Here is a 17,895-nt window from a genome sequence, read left to right on the forward strand (position 1 = left end):
GGATGTGTAGATGGATGTGTAGATGGATGTGTAGATGGTTGTGTAGATGGTTGTGTAGATGGTTGTACAGGTGGATGTGTAGGTGGATGTGTAGATGGTTGTGTAGATGGATGTGTAGATGGATGTACAGGTGGATGTGTAGGTGGATGTGTAGATGGATGTGTAGGTGGATGTGTAGATGGATGTGTAGATGGTTGTGTAGATGGTTGTGTAGATGGATGTACAGGTGGATGTGTAGGTGGATGTGTAGATGGATGTGTAGGTGGATGTACAGGTGGATGTGTAGGTGGATGTGTAGATGGATGTATAGGTGGATGTGTAGGTGGATGTGTAGATGGTTGTGTAGATGGATGTGTAGATGGTTGTGTAGATGGTTGTGTAGATGGATGTGTAAATGGATGTGTAGATGGATGTGTAGATGGATGTGTAGATGGATGTGTAGATGGTTGTGTAGATGGATGTGTAGATGGTTGTGTATGTGGATGTATAGGTGGATGTGTAGATGGATGTGTAGGTGGATGTGTAGATGGATGTGTAGATGGTTGTGTAGATGGTTGTGTAGATGGATGTACAGGTGGATGTGTAGGTGGATGTGTAGATGGATGTGTAGGTGGATGTACAGGTGGATGTGTAGGTGGATGTGTAGATGGATGTGTAAATGGATGTGTAGATGGATGTGTAGATGGATGTGTAGGTGGATGTGTAGATGGATGTGTAGGTGGATGTGTAGATGGATGTGTAGATGGATGTGTAGATGGATGTGTAGATGGATGTGTAGATGGTTGTGTAGATGGATGTGTAGATGGTTGTGTAGGTGGATGTATAGGTGGATGTGTAGATGGATGTGTAGGTGGATGTGTAGATGGATGTGTAGGTGGATGTATAGATGGATGTGTAGGTGGATGTGTAAATGGATGTGTAGATGGATGTGTAGATGGATGTGTAGGTGGATGTGTAGATGGATGTGTAGGTGGATGTGTAGATGGATGTATAGGTGGATGTGTAGATGGATGTGTAGGTGGATGTGTAGGTGGATGTGTAGATGGATGTACAGGTGGATGTATAGGTGGATGTGTAGGTGGATGTGTAGGTGGATGTGTAGATGGATGTGTAGATGGTTGTGGATGTGTAGATGGTTGTGTAGATGGATGTGTAGATGGTTGTGTAGATGGATGTGTAGATGGTTGTGGATGTGTAGGTGGATGTGTAGATGGATGTGTAGGTGGATGTGGATGTGTAGGTGTATGTGTAGATGGATGTGTAGGTGGATGTGGATGTGTAGGTGGATGTGTAGATGGATGTGTAGATGTATGTGTAGATGGTTGTGTAGATGGATGAGTAGATGGTTGTGGATGTGTAGGTGGATGTGTAGATGGATGTGGATACGTAGGTGGATGTGTAGGTGGATGTGTAGATGGATGTGTAGATGTTTGTGTAGGTGGATGTGGATGTGTAGGTGGATGTGTAAATGGTTGTGTAGATGGTTGTGTAGGTGGCTGTGGTTGTGTAGGTGGATGTGTAGATGGTTGTGTAGATGGTTGTGTAGGTTGATGTGGATGTGTAGGTGGATGTGTAGATGGATGTGTAGGTGGATTTGGATGTGTAGGTGGATGTGTAGATGGTTGTGTAGGTGTATGTGGATGTGTAGGTGGATGTGTAGATGGTTGTGTAGGTGTATGTGGATGTGTAGATGGATGTGTAGATGGATGTGTAGATGGTTGTGTAGGTGGTTGTGGATGTACAGGTGAATGTGGATGTATCGATGAATGAGGATGTATTGGTTGATGTGGATGTATAGGTGGATGTGTATGCGGATGTGTTGGTGGTAGTGTGGATGAATGTGGATGTGTCAGTGCATGCAGACGTTGGCGAATGTGGATGTGTAGGTGAATGTGTCGGTGCATGACAACGTGGATGTGTTGTAGGAAGTCAGGATGTATAGATGGATGTGGATTTACAGGTGGATGTGTAGGTGGATGTTGATGTTTCGGTGGATGGTGATGAATTGGTGGATGGGGATGTATAGGTGAAAGTATAGGTGAAGGAGGATGTAGAAGTAGATATGGATATGTAGGTGGATCTGGATGTGTAGGTGGGTGTGTAGATGGTTGTGTAGGTGGATGAATAGGTGTAAGCGGATGTGTTGGTGGAAGTGTGGATGAATGTGATTGTGTCGGTGCATGCAGAAGTTTAAGTGTAGGTGGATGTGGATGTGTAGGTGAATGTGTCGGTGGATGTAGACATGGATGTGTTGTGGCAGTGTGGATGGATGTGGAGGTATATCTGTGAGATGACTGGAGGATAAGACTGAGAAGATGGAGGTTAATTGTCATGTGGAAGTGTGTTAGGAGTGTGGGATTAAATGTGTACGATGGATATGTCATGTTATTATGATTGTACCACTTACGTACACTTATGCTAACGTTATGCAATCTATTTAGCCTGATGCAATTCTGGAAGCCATGGAGCATGTGCTGTTCGCGACGAGGATATTATCAATGGAGGAGATGTATGACAGCTTCTGTAAGTAGTATCCAATGTGTCATATACAGGTAGACAATGTAGCTATATGCTTTAACACACATTGAAAAAATACCCGTTTCATTAGATATGTATCAGTGAGTTAGGTTTGTATGTACGCAGGTATCCAGATCGTATCATTCAATGGCAGCCAGGACGAACTGGACATCCATGAGGGGAACTACTCTGATCACATACAACTATCATCCTCGGTGACTGCCGGATATGGTAAATAGACCTGACACCTGAAATGAACCTGACATATATATTTTATATATCATATAAATAATCAACAGATGGTAATCGATTGTTCACAATTGGCGCACATCATTGTCATTGACTCAGGTTTCATATGGCACAGATGGAACAGTAGATTGTCAAGGTGAAGGTAATTTGTTCTCAATATCTTTTATGGCCACTATTAGAGTCTAGGAGTGACTGGCATCATCTACCCATGGAAGTAATCAGATCCCGAATTGTGGCATGGGAAATGTTCACCCACTCTGCCTGCAGTGCTTGTGCCAACTATCGGAGGTTCTGTGTGCTAAAGTGTTCGCAGTCGTTGATCCAGTGCATCCTATAAATGTTTGGGGTAAATACTTGGAGGGCCATGACAGGACCTTGATGTTGTGATTCCTGAAAAAAGACTGTTGTCAGTCTTGCCATGTGAAGCTGGGCGTTGTCTTGTTGGAAAATGACGTTCGCTTGTTGCATAATGGGAAGGACGTGTGGTCGAAAAATCTCACCTGTTTAACGTTGTGCCGTTAAATTCCCCAGAACTTGCAAAAGCATAGGATAGGAGATGGTCGCCCACATCATCGTACTACCACCATCAAATCTGCCCACTTCCTGTATGCAGTTTCGTACACAGCCTGTAAAAACGACGTCTACCATCCGCCCGGTGAAGCATTAAACTGGTCTCCATCGCAGTTGTGGCCAAACTCTGTGATCTTGACACCATTGACGCTGCAGCCGACATTACGGGTCCGTCAAAATGACATCTCGAACTGGTCGTCTAGCGCGAATACCTACAGCGTGTAAACGGTTCCTTATTGTCTGGGGTGATATTTTAAGCAATCCTGGTATTTCTGTCGTTGTAGAAGTTGCCGTGGTGATTCTTTCACGTACACGACGTAGCCTTTTGAATCTGCCCTGTTCTCTAGTAGTGATACGTGGTCGACCGGATCTGGTAAGGTCCCGTGCGTCTGATAACGGTTCCACAGTTTTGTAATGACTGGAAAACGTTTGCTTAGTGGAAAACCCTTGCTACAGCTAAAGGTGACACTCGTTTGCAGTCGGCCAATGGCGTTGTTGCGTTGGGCTTCCTTTCGTCAGTCGTGGAATGTTTTCGCCGTTCTCTTGCTATAAGATTGTGATGGCATACAAATAACGATGCAAATAAGTGATGTTGTACGTGCATGTCATGTTGGTGTGTTTCGGCGCCAGGCTCTCACGTGGTTATGTTCTTGTAATTTTCCCATCTTTTCACCAAATTTCTGCGGTACCTCGTTCCTTCCACACAAATCAATCCCAATCCATGACCAATTCGTGTTTGGTATTATTGTTGTATCGATGTCGGTAACACCAAGTCAGATATTAACGATTTTACAACATTTTTGTTTCTTTTTGTGTGTGCAGAGTATGTGTATAGAATGTAACCTCACTTGTACCTTTTATTGTGTATCTACTGTAAATATTAGCGACTCTTCACTTATGCAATCAAACACATGACTACCGTATAGGGACGGCGATGACCACCATCACACTTCTCACGTCCCCCCTTGTTGACTGCTTCCGTGATTTTGACCAGGGCGAATATCCACTGTTGTATACCAGAACCTGCACCGGAAGATGTCAAAAAGGAGCCGGAAGTACCGAAAGGCCAAGCTGGGGAGCAAGGTCATCTCTGTGGCTGTGCAAGATGCGAAGTCCCCTCACAAGACGAAAGTAGAAACACCAAACGCAATCAACTTCACAGTCGCACGAGTTGACAGAAAGGTTTTCAGTAGTTTATGTGTATACGTAAAGAGTACCAACACATATTCTTAATGCAGAAATCTAGAATATACCCTTTTAGCCATGTTGATGACGCTAAAAAAAGTAATTGCTTGGGAAATACTGACTCATAATATGTAAAGTCTATATGTATATTTGTCTGTTGCATAATATATATGTGTGTCTGGCAGGGCGAGGAGGAGAAAACGCGCATCTGTGCTTTCTGGAACACCCACGAGGCTGAATGGTCAGATATCGGGTGTCATCTACTGAGTCAGAATAAAACCCACACGACCTGCTCGTGCGACCATCTCACAAGCTTCGCTGTTCTTGTCCTGTACTACAATGATGATAAAGTAAGTTATTTGTGTCAATTATATGATATATGGCACAAAATGGAAATAAATCACTCAACTACAAAGAATTCCTTGCCCTGCATGGAACACAATGGTAAATAGGACATGGAGCTATCCTACTTCCAAATAATAATTTCTGGTCTTGCGACACGAATACTGTTCACATATTCACAGTTTTGAAATTGCTTAATGAACTGATAAATGAGATCGACCTCTGTCTTTAGTTATCTGACATCAACGAACGAGTGCTGTACATCCTGTCAGCGGTAGGATGTAGTTTGTCCATCCTGGGGCTGGCCATGACCCTCTTCAGCTTCACCTATCTCAGGTACTGGTGTGCAAGAACCCTCTCTCGCATGTAACGTAATCTGCATGTTTATCTGATGCCCGTGCAGGACGTAATTAATGCCTCTTTAAAATACATTGCATCATAAGCATCGACAGACTGATAATTAACACTACAAATGCATACTTCAAACATTGTAACTAACAAACTGCCTGTAATACAGGATGCTGCATCGGGAGCGGATCTTGATCCATGCAAATCTTGCAGGTTCTCTGATGTTTGCTCAGATTATCTTTGTTGCTTCAAGTGACGCCCACAAGAGTCAGGTAAGCCTTCTTCCACCCACCGATTCGTTCTTGACTACCTACAGCATGACTGTCATGTATCTGTTATCATCAACGGTCCAAGGATGACTTTGCCATTTTAAGCGCTTGACTACACATTTTCCTGGTACAAAAGAATAGTTTGTGTATGGTCTTGAATTTGTCACTTCCTTGTTTGTGACAGACATATGAATATGAATCCCGATAGGGAATTGACGGTTGCCCTGTCCAAGCATCATTTTATTCGACTACGAATGCTAATCATGTGCTTTTACAGAATCAAGTCATTGCATTGCTACCTTGTTCCTCCCGCACTGTAGGTTCTGTGCAAGGTGGTGGCGATCTTGATGCACTTCTTCTTCATGGCCGGCTTTACGTGGATGATGCTTGAAGGACTTTGTCTTTATCTCAGCTGTCTGCGAAGTCACCACATTTACGGTGACATGCGCCTCAAATACGCAGTCATCGGCTGGGGTGTCCCGATCATCATTGTCATCCTCTCCGTAGGTATACAGTTCCCCCACTACGGCGATGGCCCCGGGGACAGGTGGGTGATACGAGATTACGGTGCTCAGTATGCATAGTGTCGAATGCAGTGTGCTGTTCATTGTGAATGGTAGGTTGTGTCGTTGAATGATGATTGTTAATGTGTGTGTGATTGGATATGGTTAAGCGTATGGTATGTGATGATATGTAATTTATGGCAGCGTCTAATAACGTTGGATTGAAAAGAAATGGGTACACAGTTGCTGGAGTGCAGGGTTCTGAAACTCGATAGAGATGTTTTAGCTCACAACTCCCAGATCGTTGTACTGTGACCGTCAACATACGGATCCATCATCATCTACCTCCATGACTTCTACTAATCCAGCCCTTCATTACCAATCAGCTGTTGGCTGTCTGCGGAACACGGACTCATCTGGGCCTTCATGGCGCCCATGCTTCTCATCGTCATCGTAAGTGTGATGAACTCTGCTTATCTTACACTGCAGCAAATCATATTCAATCAATGAATTGATCAATGTATTTGCAACTGTTTTTAGTGTTCATGTTCACTATGTCATTTTACAATCTTTATTCTTTAGGCATTTCACAACACCATATCCTTACATTAAACTGTTTTTCTACGATAATGCTACACCATATTCGAATTGACGTATAAATTGATTTTCTACGTTATCCTCCATTCTTCGCATGACGGTGTTCAATAGTTCTGCTGTGAAAACTGAAGATGTTATTGAACCACTGAAGATGTCCGAATTCCGACGGTGCAGTCATATACATGTGACAATTGTCAGTGAAAAAGAACATGTGGTCTTGACATTTCAATGTATCTTGCAAAGCCCTACAAGACCTCTCTATTTTTTCATTATTACATCCCCGTATTTGTTCCTGTTTGGGGATAGTATATGTGGGTGTAGCAGTTGATTTGGTGGCAGTTATTGTTTTGGTGGAAGAAATCACAACGATCTGGCAAATGGATAATACCGTGGAGCATTGATGCTGATGCCATGTGACAAATAGCAAATACAACATCTCCCTGGTACTCCCCGAAACAGAGAGTGAACTGACTTTTATTCCTTTACAATCGTCTGCGTTTTATGTTGCTTGTATAATATGTGTCGGCATATACAATTTGTGGCACGCCAAAGACGCGAGAGCCAGTCTGAACATTAAATCTGCCATCGGCTTCTACTCTCTGTGATCTGTGTATCTGCTGTTGTAGTTCAACCTGATCATCCTGGGTCTGGTCATCAAGGTGTTTCTGACTCTCAAGGCCAATTCACAGAAGTCAGAGGCTGCTCGGATCAGGTATACGTAGTAAACTACCCGCCAGTGTGTTGCACGGAATTACAAATTCCTTAGTTCTGAGTCTTTATTCAGATAGAGATCCTTAATTTCGATTTGTGAGTGTACTATTCCCATTGTCAAAAACATGGACGTGACAAACCTATAATGAAGCTTCGTGGTAGTCAATCAATCGTTTTATAACGTAACATTTTCATTTGTGACGCCATGGGATGACGAGGTGTCATACTTTTCACAAGGTCATATATTGTTTCAATCAAGTGTCCCTGGATCCGTTGACGCAATGTTGAAATCCAAGGCTTGCCCTGAAATTGATCCTTGGGTTATGTTCCGCTGCCTGCAGTTATCACGTCGGGCAATACTCACACATTAAACTGACGATAAGTACTGTTCCACGCAGCAACGCCCAACTCGCTTTGTCATCCCCAGAGCCAGCCTGAGAGCCATGTCCATGCTGCTGCCACTGTTAGGCGTCACGTGGCTGCTCAGCATCCTCGTTCCCTACAGCACCATCTTCCACTATCTGTTCGTCATCGGCAACTCTCTACAGGTAGACACACACACATATCTTGGCCCAGTGTCAAATATAGTATAAACAACAACGGCTTTATGCCCAGCCTCGACAGTATATTTGGATAAGATCGCCAGTGTTTGCTTGTTGCCGGTGTCATGAATTACCCTGGTGTAACAGTGTTTATATCCGGATAGGCTTTCAATCTAATCTTAAGAAAAATATGAATCTCTTTGCCGGTGAACATTTCAGCATATAGATATATTAAATCGTAAACTAAAAGCATATTATGCTTTGTTTGTTGTGTAACGCCAGTCAGCAATACACCAGGAACAGCAGGGCGTTAAATTCGCACACAAATCAGTGTGAAGTAATCGTTAATAGAACAACTAGAACATGCTCGTTTACCACATCCGTCTAATTATAGAACACTGCTCCTAACGAAACGTGGTTGCATAAAATTTAAGAAGTATGACTTCTTAAATGCCGATGTTTCCTTAAATTACCTCATCTATTAAAGGGCGGTCGGGGAGCCTAGTGGTTCAAGCGTTCGCTCGTCACGCCGAAGACCCGGGTTCGATTCCCGACATGGGTACAATGTGTGAAGCACATTTCTGGTGTCCCCAGCCGAGATATTGCTGGAATATTGCTAAAAGCGGCGTAAAACCATACTCACTCACTCACTCATCTATTAAATGTATCAGGGTTATAAATATATGACTATCTATCACTGTACAGACTTGATGTTTCGTTTCAGGGGTTGTTGATTTTCTTCCTGCACTGTCTCTGCAATGAAGAGGTGAGTTCCTCCATGGCTTGTGACTTTACCTTATATGTCAGTTATCGTGCACCCAGGAAATAGTATTGTATTATATGTTTTTCTGATGACTACAATGTCGGTGCACGTAACAATTTTAAATAAAAACCACCCCAAGCACAATTTATGACATTTACAACAAATACCAAATAAGTTTAATACAGTTCTAATTCTAACCATACAAAATTAGTTCAGAATTGTAAATCTTAATAAACTGGCACGAAAGGAAATCTAACTTTTTGACGTTGTATATATTCAGGTACGGAAATTCCTTGCTGCCAAGCGAGCCACACCCACCATGGGGACGGCCACCTCCGACATCGACGATAGCGCATTTTGGAGACGTCGACGGTCGGCGGCGGTAGGGTAGATAATATAGCTCGCTGGACTGTTCTATACTTGAACGTTTGAAAATCAGTGTGATGAGAACCAATCGCTTGTTTGGTAGTATTGTTAAATCTACGTTCTTCCTTCCCCAGATAGGTCGATATAGAGCAACACAAATGTTCTCAAACACTCTGTTGCCTGGAATAGGCGCATGTAGTCCTGGCGCAGGGACTCGCATTCAGAATAAGTCCCCCAGCAATCTCTGCTTGTCATTTGATACGACAAAAGGGGTCGGGTGGTCGGGATCCGTGTCTGACCTATTGCATGTCATCGTACCTCGACGACATGGGGCGTTGCTCAAAATATCAGACACTGTTGCAGATCTAGACGCGTAGTCACACATGTAGTTTGCACATTCCCAAAGAAACAACAAACAGACATATACAATTCCATGCGTCACAGCTATGTTGCAAGCTTTACAACTACTGTGGATACGTATGTGTACTTTACATCAACAAACTCGTTGAATCGACCTCAGTGAACCGACAGGTTTATGAAAGAAGATGGGATCTAATCATTCACATGAACGGCAGTCATGCGTGATCTTTTAACTGCACACACCTCGCCTTAAGTCACCAATACGGGTAATAACCTACATACGCGTACAATGCACATCATTACATGTCCCATGGCTGTTTCAATATTCGGTTTCAGGCTCTCAGCTTTGATGATGTACAGTCAAGATGTCAACCCAACCCACCAGGTGAATATTGAAATGATGTGACTCACTTATTTCTGAACTCGTTGTTTCAGTGTCAGAATACGGAATTCATTGTGGTTTTACAACAAGTGAATATGCACTTCCTTATAGATACGAGGGGCGTTCAATAAGTTTTGCAACTTCAATATAAGACCAAGTCGCAGAATATTTTTTGCACTTGTATTTTTCAATATAATTTCATTTGCCGGAACAGGAAATAGTCACTGAGGTCTAAGTCTGGGCTGTACAGTTAAATCACCCACCCTACAGCCCATACTTAGCCCCCAGTGACTATTTCCTGTTCCGGCAAATGAAATCTGCCCTACGTGGAAGACACTTCCACGATGACGAGGACATAAAGGCTGCCACAGAGGCGTGGTTAGAGTGCCAATCTGAGGATTTCTATAAAATTGGTATTAATAGCTTGAAGGACAAATTGAATAAGTGTATTGAGGTGAATGGAGATTATATTGAAAAAATACAAGTGCAAAAGATATTCTGCGACTTGGTCTTATATTGAAGTTGCAAAACTTATTGAACGCCCCTCGTATCTATAAGGAAGTGCATATTCACTTGTTGTAAAACCACAATGAATTCCGTATTCTGACACTGAAACAACGAGTTCAGAAATAAGTGAGTCACACCGTCACTTATAACGTCACTTATTAAACGCCCCTCGAACCTATGTGTGATCAAGCGTGGGGAGTTAACACTATGTTGTATCGCCAACTTCGAAATTCCGTTCAGTTAAAGGAGTCTCACACCTCCAGTCAAGGCAAAGGGGACTCTGTGGAAAATTAGGTTAGTCGTGTATTGCTATAGTGTTCAGCTGACTACAGTGCGCGTCAGCAGAGAGTCAATTTTGAATTTGGATTTGGATTTGAATCACGCACTGCCGGAGCAAGGTCCCATTCAAAAACTCGGTCTTTCTTATTGTAGGTCGCCGACACGCATGGATATGAACGTAAAGACACGAAGAGACCACCAAGGATTGTGCTTACGTACATGTAGTGTCTCACCCACGCGCATGTTGACTCTTGTGTGTTGCGGCATACCTGGTTACGTCAAGTGACCATGCCATTGTTGTGGATTCAATGTCGGACTGAAGGATGTTGACAGGCTACGCGCATACATGTGTGTCATTCATAAAGGAATAAAACTCATTACGAACACAACATGATTTACGTATATCAATTAAAACATCTATCGTTGATGAATAGAGCATTGAAACGTTGTACTTGGCGACTGGGATATTGATCGTCCGCAACTCGGCAATGTATGTATGTATGAAACTGTACACCTAGATCTGCATACACCGTGCACAGCTCATTGGCTGTCATGTTTACGTGTCAAGCAGTCTATCAGTCTAACTTTTCTTTGGGACTCAAAGCTTTAACAAAACAGACCACTCTCATGGCGGACCTGTGCAGCGATTCACACTTCACAGCGCACAGGATAGACATAGCATATTTCACTTAGTCAAGGTAAGGTATTTAGAGTTTTAAAAACCCCATTATCAGTGAATATTTGCCACATTGGCCGATTACACGATTTCGTGAAATGTATGTCATGTACATGTGGGTTGAAAACGACCGAGGAGATTTGTTTAACACACGATGTCTGCGTTCAACCCCCTGATGCCACCTACGCACGTTCACAACAGACTAATATTACCTGGGTACTCCAATAATAGTTTCTCTGTAATAGTATCAACAGTTCACTGTTGCACATATTATTGTGCGATTTTGATATTATCGGATTAGTTTCCGCTTGCACAGTGCAAATACGTTCACGGACCATTCAAGTCACGACTGGAAATTGGAATTCTTTTGTATTATTTATTAAGTGAATGCAAAATACCATCCGCGCTAGCACGGCGTCAACAGGTTTAACGTGCAGTGCACATGAATCACCGCAATGATGAGGGTTAGCGAAGTGTGGCGATGTTGAAACGTGGTGGCACATGGTCCTGTGCAGAGAGGACAGGTCACAAATCAGGCGAAGGTAAGCAACGTCGGTCGTGGAGAGTCTTTGGATCACAGATCCTCGTTATTTGTCAGTAAATAAAAATATATACCCCCTATACGTAAGTAGAGAAAAGGGGCGTCACTCGCCATATTGCCGGTTTGTTTACACACAGGTCGATGTTTTTTATGTTGACATTGTAAATATCGGCCAACCTTTAGAATTTATATCACTATAAAGCAATATATATCACTGTTTAATGAGCCTATATTAATGTATATTTGTTGTGCTTAACAAAATGAGGATGATGTTTCAAGTAATGTAGATCTCTATTTTATTTATTATTAATGCAAACGTAATAAATCTATTTGGGAATAATAGGGATAACTGTAACAACATTCAAATGAAAATAAATGAATACAGTGTTTCATTTAAAGGTTTGGGTGATCCTGGCAGTCAGGCTGGTTCGGCTCATCTATTACTGGCATGACATTGTAATATGTAATTAGATAATTAAAGGGAAGCTAAATCATGAAGTTATTAAACGAGGGAATACATAGCTTGAGTTGATATTCACCTACCGTTGATACTCCGAGGTGAGAGCAGCACTAGGCCACGAGGTCAAGGGGTCTATCAGGTATCGTGGTAAGAATAATAAGATTAGGAATAACATATTGTGAAGTAGGAACCGGGTTTTAAGGTGAGGGAAGACCCGAAATCTGCAGTCTGGTGCGCGTCCGCTCTTGCCTTACAGTCACTAAACTCGTACTCTGAAACAATAATATTCAGACACCAGACTTGTGCTGAGACTGAAGCCTTGTGGCCGAAGTCTCTTAATTGAGTGACTAGTAGAGTGGGTTGACCAGCTACACAAAGTGTGAATAAAAGCTGTTGAAGAAGAGCTTCCTTTTGTGATTGTTGCGTGAACTACGGTAACAAAGATCCAAGGTGCCTTTGGTACTGACATAGTACCTCTCGCTGATTCCAAAGTTGTCAGGACCCGGAACGAGGGTTTACCGGATGTACGCAAAGTCACCTTCCAATTACGATTTATTAACACTCTAAAATACCTTAGACACATCATCAGCTCAGAGCCCTTGCCCACTCTACACGCAGCCCCGACAGCGAATGGGACGTCTCACTGGAAGTGCGGCCTAGTCGAACAAACCAAGAATTTTTCGGAGAATGTGAAGACTCCCCAACACTGCAGTCTTCTGCATTACCCAGATTGTCAGAAGGTCTTTATATCTGGCAGCAAGCCCGGGTACTCTCCCGATGTCAGACAAAAGATTGGGAGGTACCAAACCTGAGATACCGAGAGCAATGGGGAGTCGCACAACTTGGTACTTGGGATGCAAGCGTGACATTTCGAAAGCAAAGTCCGCATATTTGCCATGTTTTTCCTGAATCTTGTCAATCACATTAGTGTCAAAAGGGACAGAAAGTTCAATAACATAAATGATTTCATTAAATTTATAAAAAAGGACGACGTCAGGTCTATTGGCCTGGATAGGTCTGAGGCTGCATTCGGGCCTATTCCAAACAATTTGGTATTCATCATTTTCTACGACACCTTCTACATATGCTGGGTCGCACCATGGATGGACCTCTGTGTAAAAAAACACATAATGGCGAAGAAGGTAATAAAAGGATCAAGCCACTCCATCATGTCAATTAAGATTCTGTGTTTGATGACATCTGATGACAATGTGTTGGACAGTCTCATTGAATTAATTGCATGATCTACATTTCATATTTACATTTGGATGCAAAATCAACTAGACTGGTCATCAGCAGCAAACATAAAACCTTTTGTTTCACTGTTCAGGCCAGCCGACTCCAAAGGACTCCGCAGAATTGCTGATATTCTTAACACATTGCACATAAACTCGATAAACTGGGCGTTCAGATATGATATGATATGGCACGTCGCTTGGTTGACACTAATTTCTGTACCGCCCAGCAGTACAGAACCATCAACTAAATCAACATTGACATTGAGATTATGTCCCACATCCTTGGCTCGTTTGAGAAATTTGCGAATGTCTTGGTTTCATCATGAGTCTTGACATGCTTCACAAGAGTATCATTAGACAAAAAAAAACGTGTGAGTGGACAATAAAATAAATCCTGTCATGAAGAGCTCCCCGTTAATCATGCCGCGCCCTCCCATTATAAAAGTGTTAATCTAAAGCTTGTGATAACAACTTGCATCATGTTTGATGACTAAACCAAATGATTATATCTATTCTTTGCAATACCCTCCAAGGACATAGATAAGTAATGGTGCTTTTCAACACACAGAACTTTTCACATGATATTAGGGGTGGCCCAGTCGTCTAAGGCGCCGCGATTCGCTGTGCATAGTTGCGTCCCTTGGGCACGCCAGAAACCTATGATTGTGGGTTCGAATCCCGGTTCGCCCCGATTATGTTTCTAGGTTTGTCAGCATCATACCCGTGCTCGTGGGTTTCACCGAAGTGGTAAACGTCTGAGATCTGCACCACTTCGGGCTTTCTTCCAACATTAAGCTGACACGCCGTGATATAACTGGAATACTGTTAAAAGCGGCGTTAAACACAATTCACTCACACTTTACATATGTTCAACCAGAAGAATCAAGATGGTATGACGATAAGCGTTCGAAAAATGGATTTGGCCTCGTCTTAGACACTCATATTGATTTTACAGCTAACTTGCCACCTGTTGAAACTTTACTTTGTGATGCTAGAACTGAACGACTTGGTGATTACGCTGATGATAATTTCAGACATTTAACAGATGATGATGGTTTAATAACGGAACTAGTATCAGATGGTTTTGACAGACCTAGGTTCTCCTCTGACCAGCAACCTAACAGATTTGGAAAATCTGTAATTGTTGAGGAACTAACGAATAATTGTAATTAATACACCTGACATTTGACAGATTTAGATTATAGCTTCAACATTAGGTAACTAACGCATTCTACAGAAGGCCTGAGTCCCTATATATATACGGAGTCCAGTGGCCATGAATAAAGACTTTAAGGGACGCAGCAGCCTTCTCTCTGTTTTAAGGTGATAGCCGAATAATCAGCTCTACCAAGTTAATTCCCCCACTATCTTGGACATTGTGACGTAGCAATCGGGACCAGGCCCAGACAAGGCAAAACGGTCCCAAACCAAGCTACCTCAATAGTGTACGGGACTCGGTTGTACTTCATCCAGTTTGTAGTGGCCACTGTCCAATTTGAGCAATCATAAAATACAGAATCCCTAAATGTCATTCCTTTAAACGTAAAGCGTATAATTATTCCTTACCAGACCTGACCGCCTCCGTGGTCTAGTGGTAGGGCGTCCGCCCGGGGAGCGGAAGGTCTGGGGTTCGATCCCCGGCCGCGTCATACCAAAAGACGTTTAAAGATGGTTACAATGTCTGGCCCTCGGCATTAAGGGGCTAAAACAAGGACTTGTCGGCTCGGAGTCAGTATACTGTGTCTGAGTGGGGTATTCCTGTTAAACTGCAGCATGGTATCTCAGTGAGCTAGCACTATAAATCGGCATCAGTCCGGACTAGTTCAAGCAGCCATACACACATGCATGCACGTCGCTATATAAGTGCAAAAATCTTGGACGCGACGTTAAACCCAATTTCATCTCACCTCACCTCACCTTAGCAGACCTAGAGAGTTTAAACACTGACTTGCTGAATATTGATAGTGGTTTATTATTTTTCCTCGGGAGATGTGAATACCGATGAACTTACATTTCAAATTATAAAATACAGGTTTATGATAAACATATACCTAATTAAACTATCACCATACGATCAAAGGATCCACAGTGGATCTATAATGAAATACGCTCCTTAATAAGAAAAACGAAATTTCCAACATGAGAAAAACGTATTACTTCAGCTGATTGGACAAAGTTTAGGTTGTTAAGAAATAAAGTAATTTACTATGTCCGTAAGGCAAAGAAAACATGCGCATCTAAAAGTGATACTGTGATTAATAGTTCTGAAGGTACGGTGGCTTGGTGGCGTTTAGTAAAATAATTCTTAAATCTTGAACTGCAAGACACAATTTCCCCCAGTTGTATTTGGGGATAGGTTGTATGATAATTCAATGGATATTGCTATTATTATCAATAACTTTGGATCATTTAGTGTTTATTATTTATATCAATGGCATTGTTGAAGGAATAAATCGTAATATGAGACGGCAGGGTACATAGGTCCTGGGTTAGAATGAACATCACCACAACAAAGTAGACAAGCTAATAAAAAGACATAGCGTTCCAAAGAAGCGAGTAATGTATTTCATTTCACGCATGTGGTTATCGAGTAAAACAATTCAAAAGCACACGGCCACCGCCAGCCTGTACTGATTATTAGCAACCGGCATCGTCAATGCAAACTGTAAAGAGAATTGTTACATTAAGGCTGGCGATGAGACCTTGACAAGTACCATAGTCTTACTGAATAACGCACGCAAACTATTGTAGGACGGAACATGAATTAGACATGAGAAATTGGATTATTCCAATGCCCCAAAATAAAGAAAATCGAAAAAACAACCAAAGAGTGTAACACCTCTGTGTACCTGAACACCAAGTCGTGGTGGTGGCAAAGTAACCTACAGAACCGGGCGATCAACAGTAACAGAGTCAGACAGAGTCGGACAAAGGAAGGCGGCGAAGGCACGTTGACTCTGGGGCAGCTGATGGGCTGGACTGGCTAGTCAGTGTTCGTCTCTCCTTGTCCCTGGTTTGCCTTTCTGCTGCTGTGACTGCGCTTCTTCTATGGTTGTCGGCTCTGTCTTGTTACCCAAACCTGCCTGCTTTTAAAGGCAGCAGTTTATTATTCTGCTGAGCTGGTCAGTTCTGATTAACTTGATATTTGTAATGTCAGCAATTATGCTGGTTATCTACATGTAAGTATGTCAGCTGGCCGATTATTATTCTGCTGAGCTGGTCAGTTCTGATTAACTAAATATTCGTACTGTCAGCAATTATGCTTGCCATCCAAACTCGTGGAATACACAGAATTGGTCTTCTGTTTCTCACTGTTCATGTACTTTGGACCCTTTGCTATGTCCAACGACTAAACAGTGTAGTTGGTACAGCTCCCAAAATTCCCATCACAAATAGTGTTACAAGAGTCGGTTCACAATACATGTGTAGAAAATGGAGTAAATAATCCTGAGTTGGGGCCTGTTGCAAGGTAAATGTAAATAATATATTGTAGGAAGAGTAGAAAATTAAGGAAAATTGTCTGAAGTTTTAGGAAATAAATTAATGATCACAGAGTCATGCAAACAGTCGGAAAAAGCGAAATATATAAGATTTGAAAAGAGAGAAACCCTTATCTACAGTAACCGAAGTGACCCGGTCACGGTGACATATATCATTGACATAATACTGACGCAACTACACGAGAAGCTCGTGCTGGCTTGGATACTGTAGCAGCTTACCAAAAAACAATCAATTAGGGTAAGAATGTTCAGTATTTGAATATATCAACAATCGTTTAATGAGTTTAGCTTCAAAATGATATACATATAATTTGAACAATGCAGCGTAGTGATAGATTACACCGGGGTTTCCTCGTGCAATATAGCGTGTGCAATGAAGCATGTGCATGCGCGCCCCAGAATATGGAAAATCGATAAAATCAAAATTCATCCACAATACAAGTGAAAAAGAAAGCGAAGATAGTCCTGAGTTGGGGTCTGTGCAAGGTATATGTACATAACATATGTTTTAAATAAATTAAGGTCACAAGGACAAGCAAACAAGCAAACCCTTGTCTACAGTAACCTGAGTGACCCAGTTTCCCGTTAATGGCGTCAGGTGTGTAGGCCGATCATGGGGACATAGAAGGCATAATATTTTCGTGCTGGCCAGTGACGTTGATAATGTGACAAAAGGACTGGGAGACTGTAGCAGCTAACCAGTCAATGTTTAGTGTTAAGCACGATATCTGTATTTATCATATAATGGGTAGGTTTCTCGGCAGGATAAAGCCTACGGATAAAAACGATATCCGTTGGGGTCATATGCGGATAGAGATGCAAATATCAAAGGTCAAGTAGGACTACTTTCACTGTTTATAAACAAACATGGCGTCGCCCTCGTCATTCGGCGATCGAGTCAGAATTAACCATCGGGAATCTGGATAAACTAAAGGTATAATTGCTATCATTATCAAAAGAACAGTCTAATATACTGAAAATCAGTGTCTA

The 17,895-nt window shown here is 42.3% G+C and overlaps 2 protein-coding genes across 2 annotated transcripts in view; both read left to right on the plus strand.

Moving 5' to 3' along the window:
• The window catches only part of LOC124124757 (adhesion G-protein coupled receptor D1-like), a 65,557-nt gene that overhangs the window by 28,385 nt on the left and 19,277 nt on the right, over positions 1-17,895 (plus strand). The window contains exons 7-20 of the mRNA XM_048390633.1: positions 2,442-2,523; positions 2,644-2,748; positions 4,331-4,518; positions 4,707-4,871; positions 5,096-5,199; positions 5,381-5,483; positions 5,801-6,027; positions 6,352-6,436; positions 7,207-7,292; positions 7,719-7,839; positions 8,558-8,599; positions 8,877-8,978; positions 9,659-9,707; positions 10,644-11,188. Coding sequence (XP_048246590.1) covers positions 2,442-2,523; positions 2,644-2,748; positions 4,331-4,518; positions 4,707-4,871; positions 5,096-5,199; positions 5,381-5,483; positions 5,801-6,027; positions 6,352-6,436; positions 7,207-7,292; positions 7,719-7,839; positions 8,558-8,599; positions 8,877-8,978; positions 9,659-9,707; positions 10,644-10,666 — 1,482 coding nt within the window. The 3' untranslated portion in view covers positions 10,667-11,188. The remainder of the gene's footprint in view (positions 1-2,441; positions 2,524-2,643; positions 2,749-4,330; positions 4,519-4,706; positions 4,872-5,095; positions 5,200-5,380; positions 5,484-5,800; positions 6,028-6,351; positions 6,437-7,206; positions 7,293-7,718; positions 7,840-8,557; positions 8,600-8,876; positions 8,979-9,658; positions 9,708-10,643; positions 11,189-17,895) is intronic.
• Positions 17,061-17,895, plus strand: part of LOC124124764 (monocarboxylate transporter 12-B-like) — a 31,985-nt gene continuing 31,150 nt past the window's right edge. The window contains exon 1 of the mRNA XM_046488036.2: positions 17,061-17,143. The gene's annotated coding sequence lies outside the window, so the exon portion shown is untranslated. The remainder of the gene's footprint in view (positions 17,144-17,895) is intronic.

This window comes from Haliotis rufescens, unplaced genomic scaffold (assembly GCF_023055435.1).
Source record: "Haliotis rufescens isolate VD_foot unplaced genomic scaffold, xgHalRufe1.0.p SCAF_9, whole genome shotgun sequence".
Classification (NCBI taxonomy): Eukaryota; Metazoa; Mollusca; class Gastropoda; order Lepetellida; family Haliotidae; genus Haliotis; species Haliotis rufescens.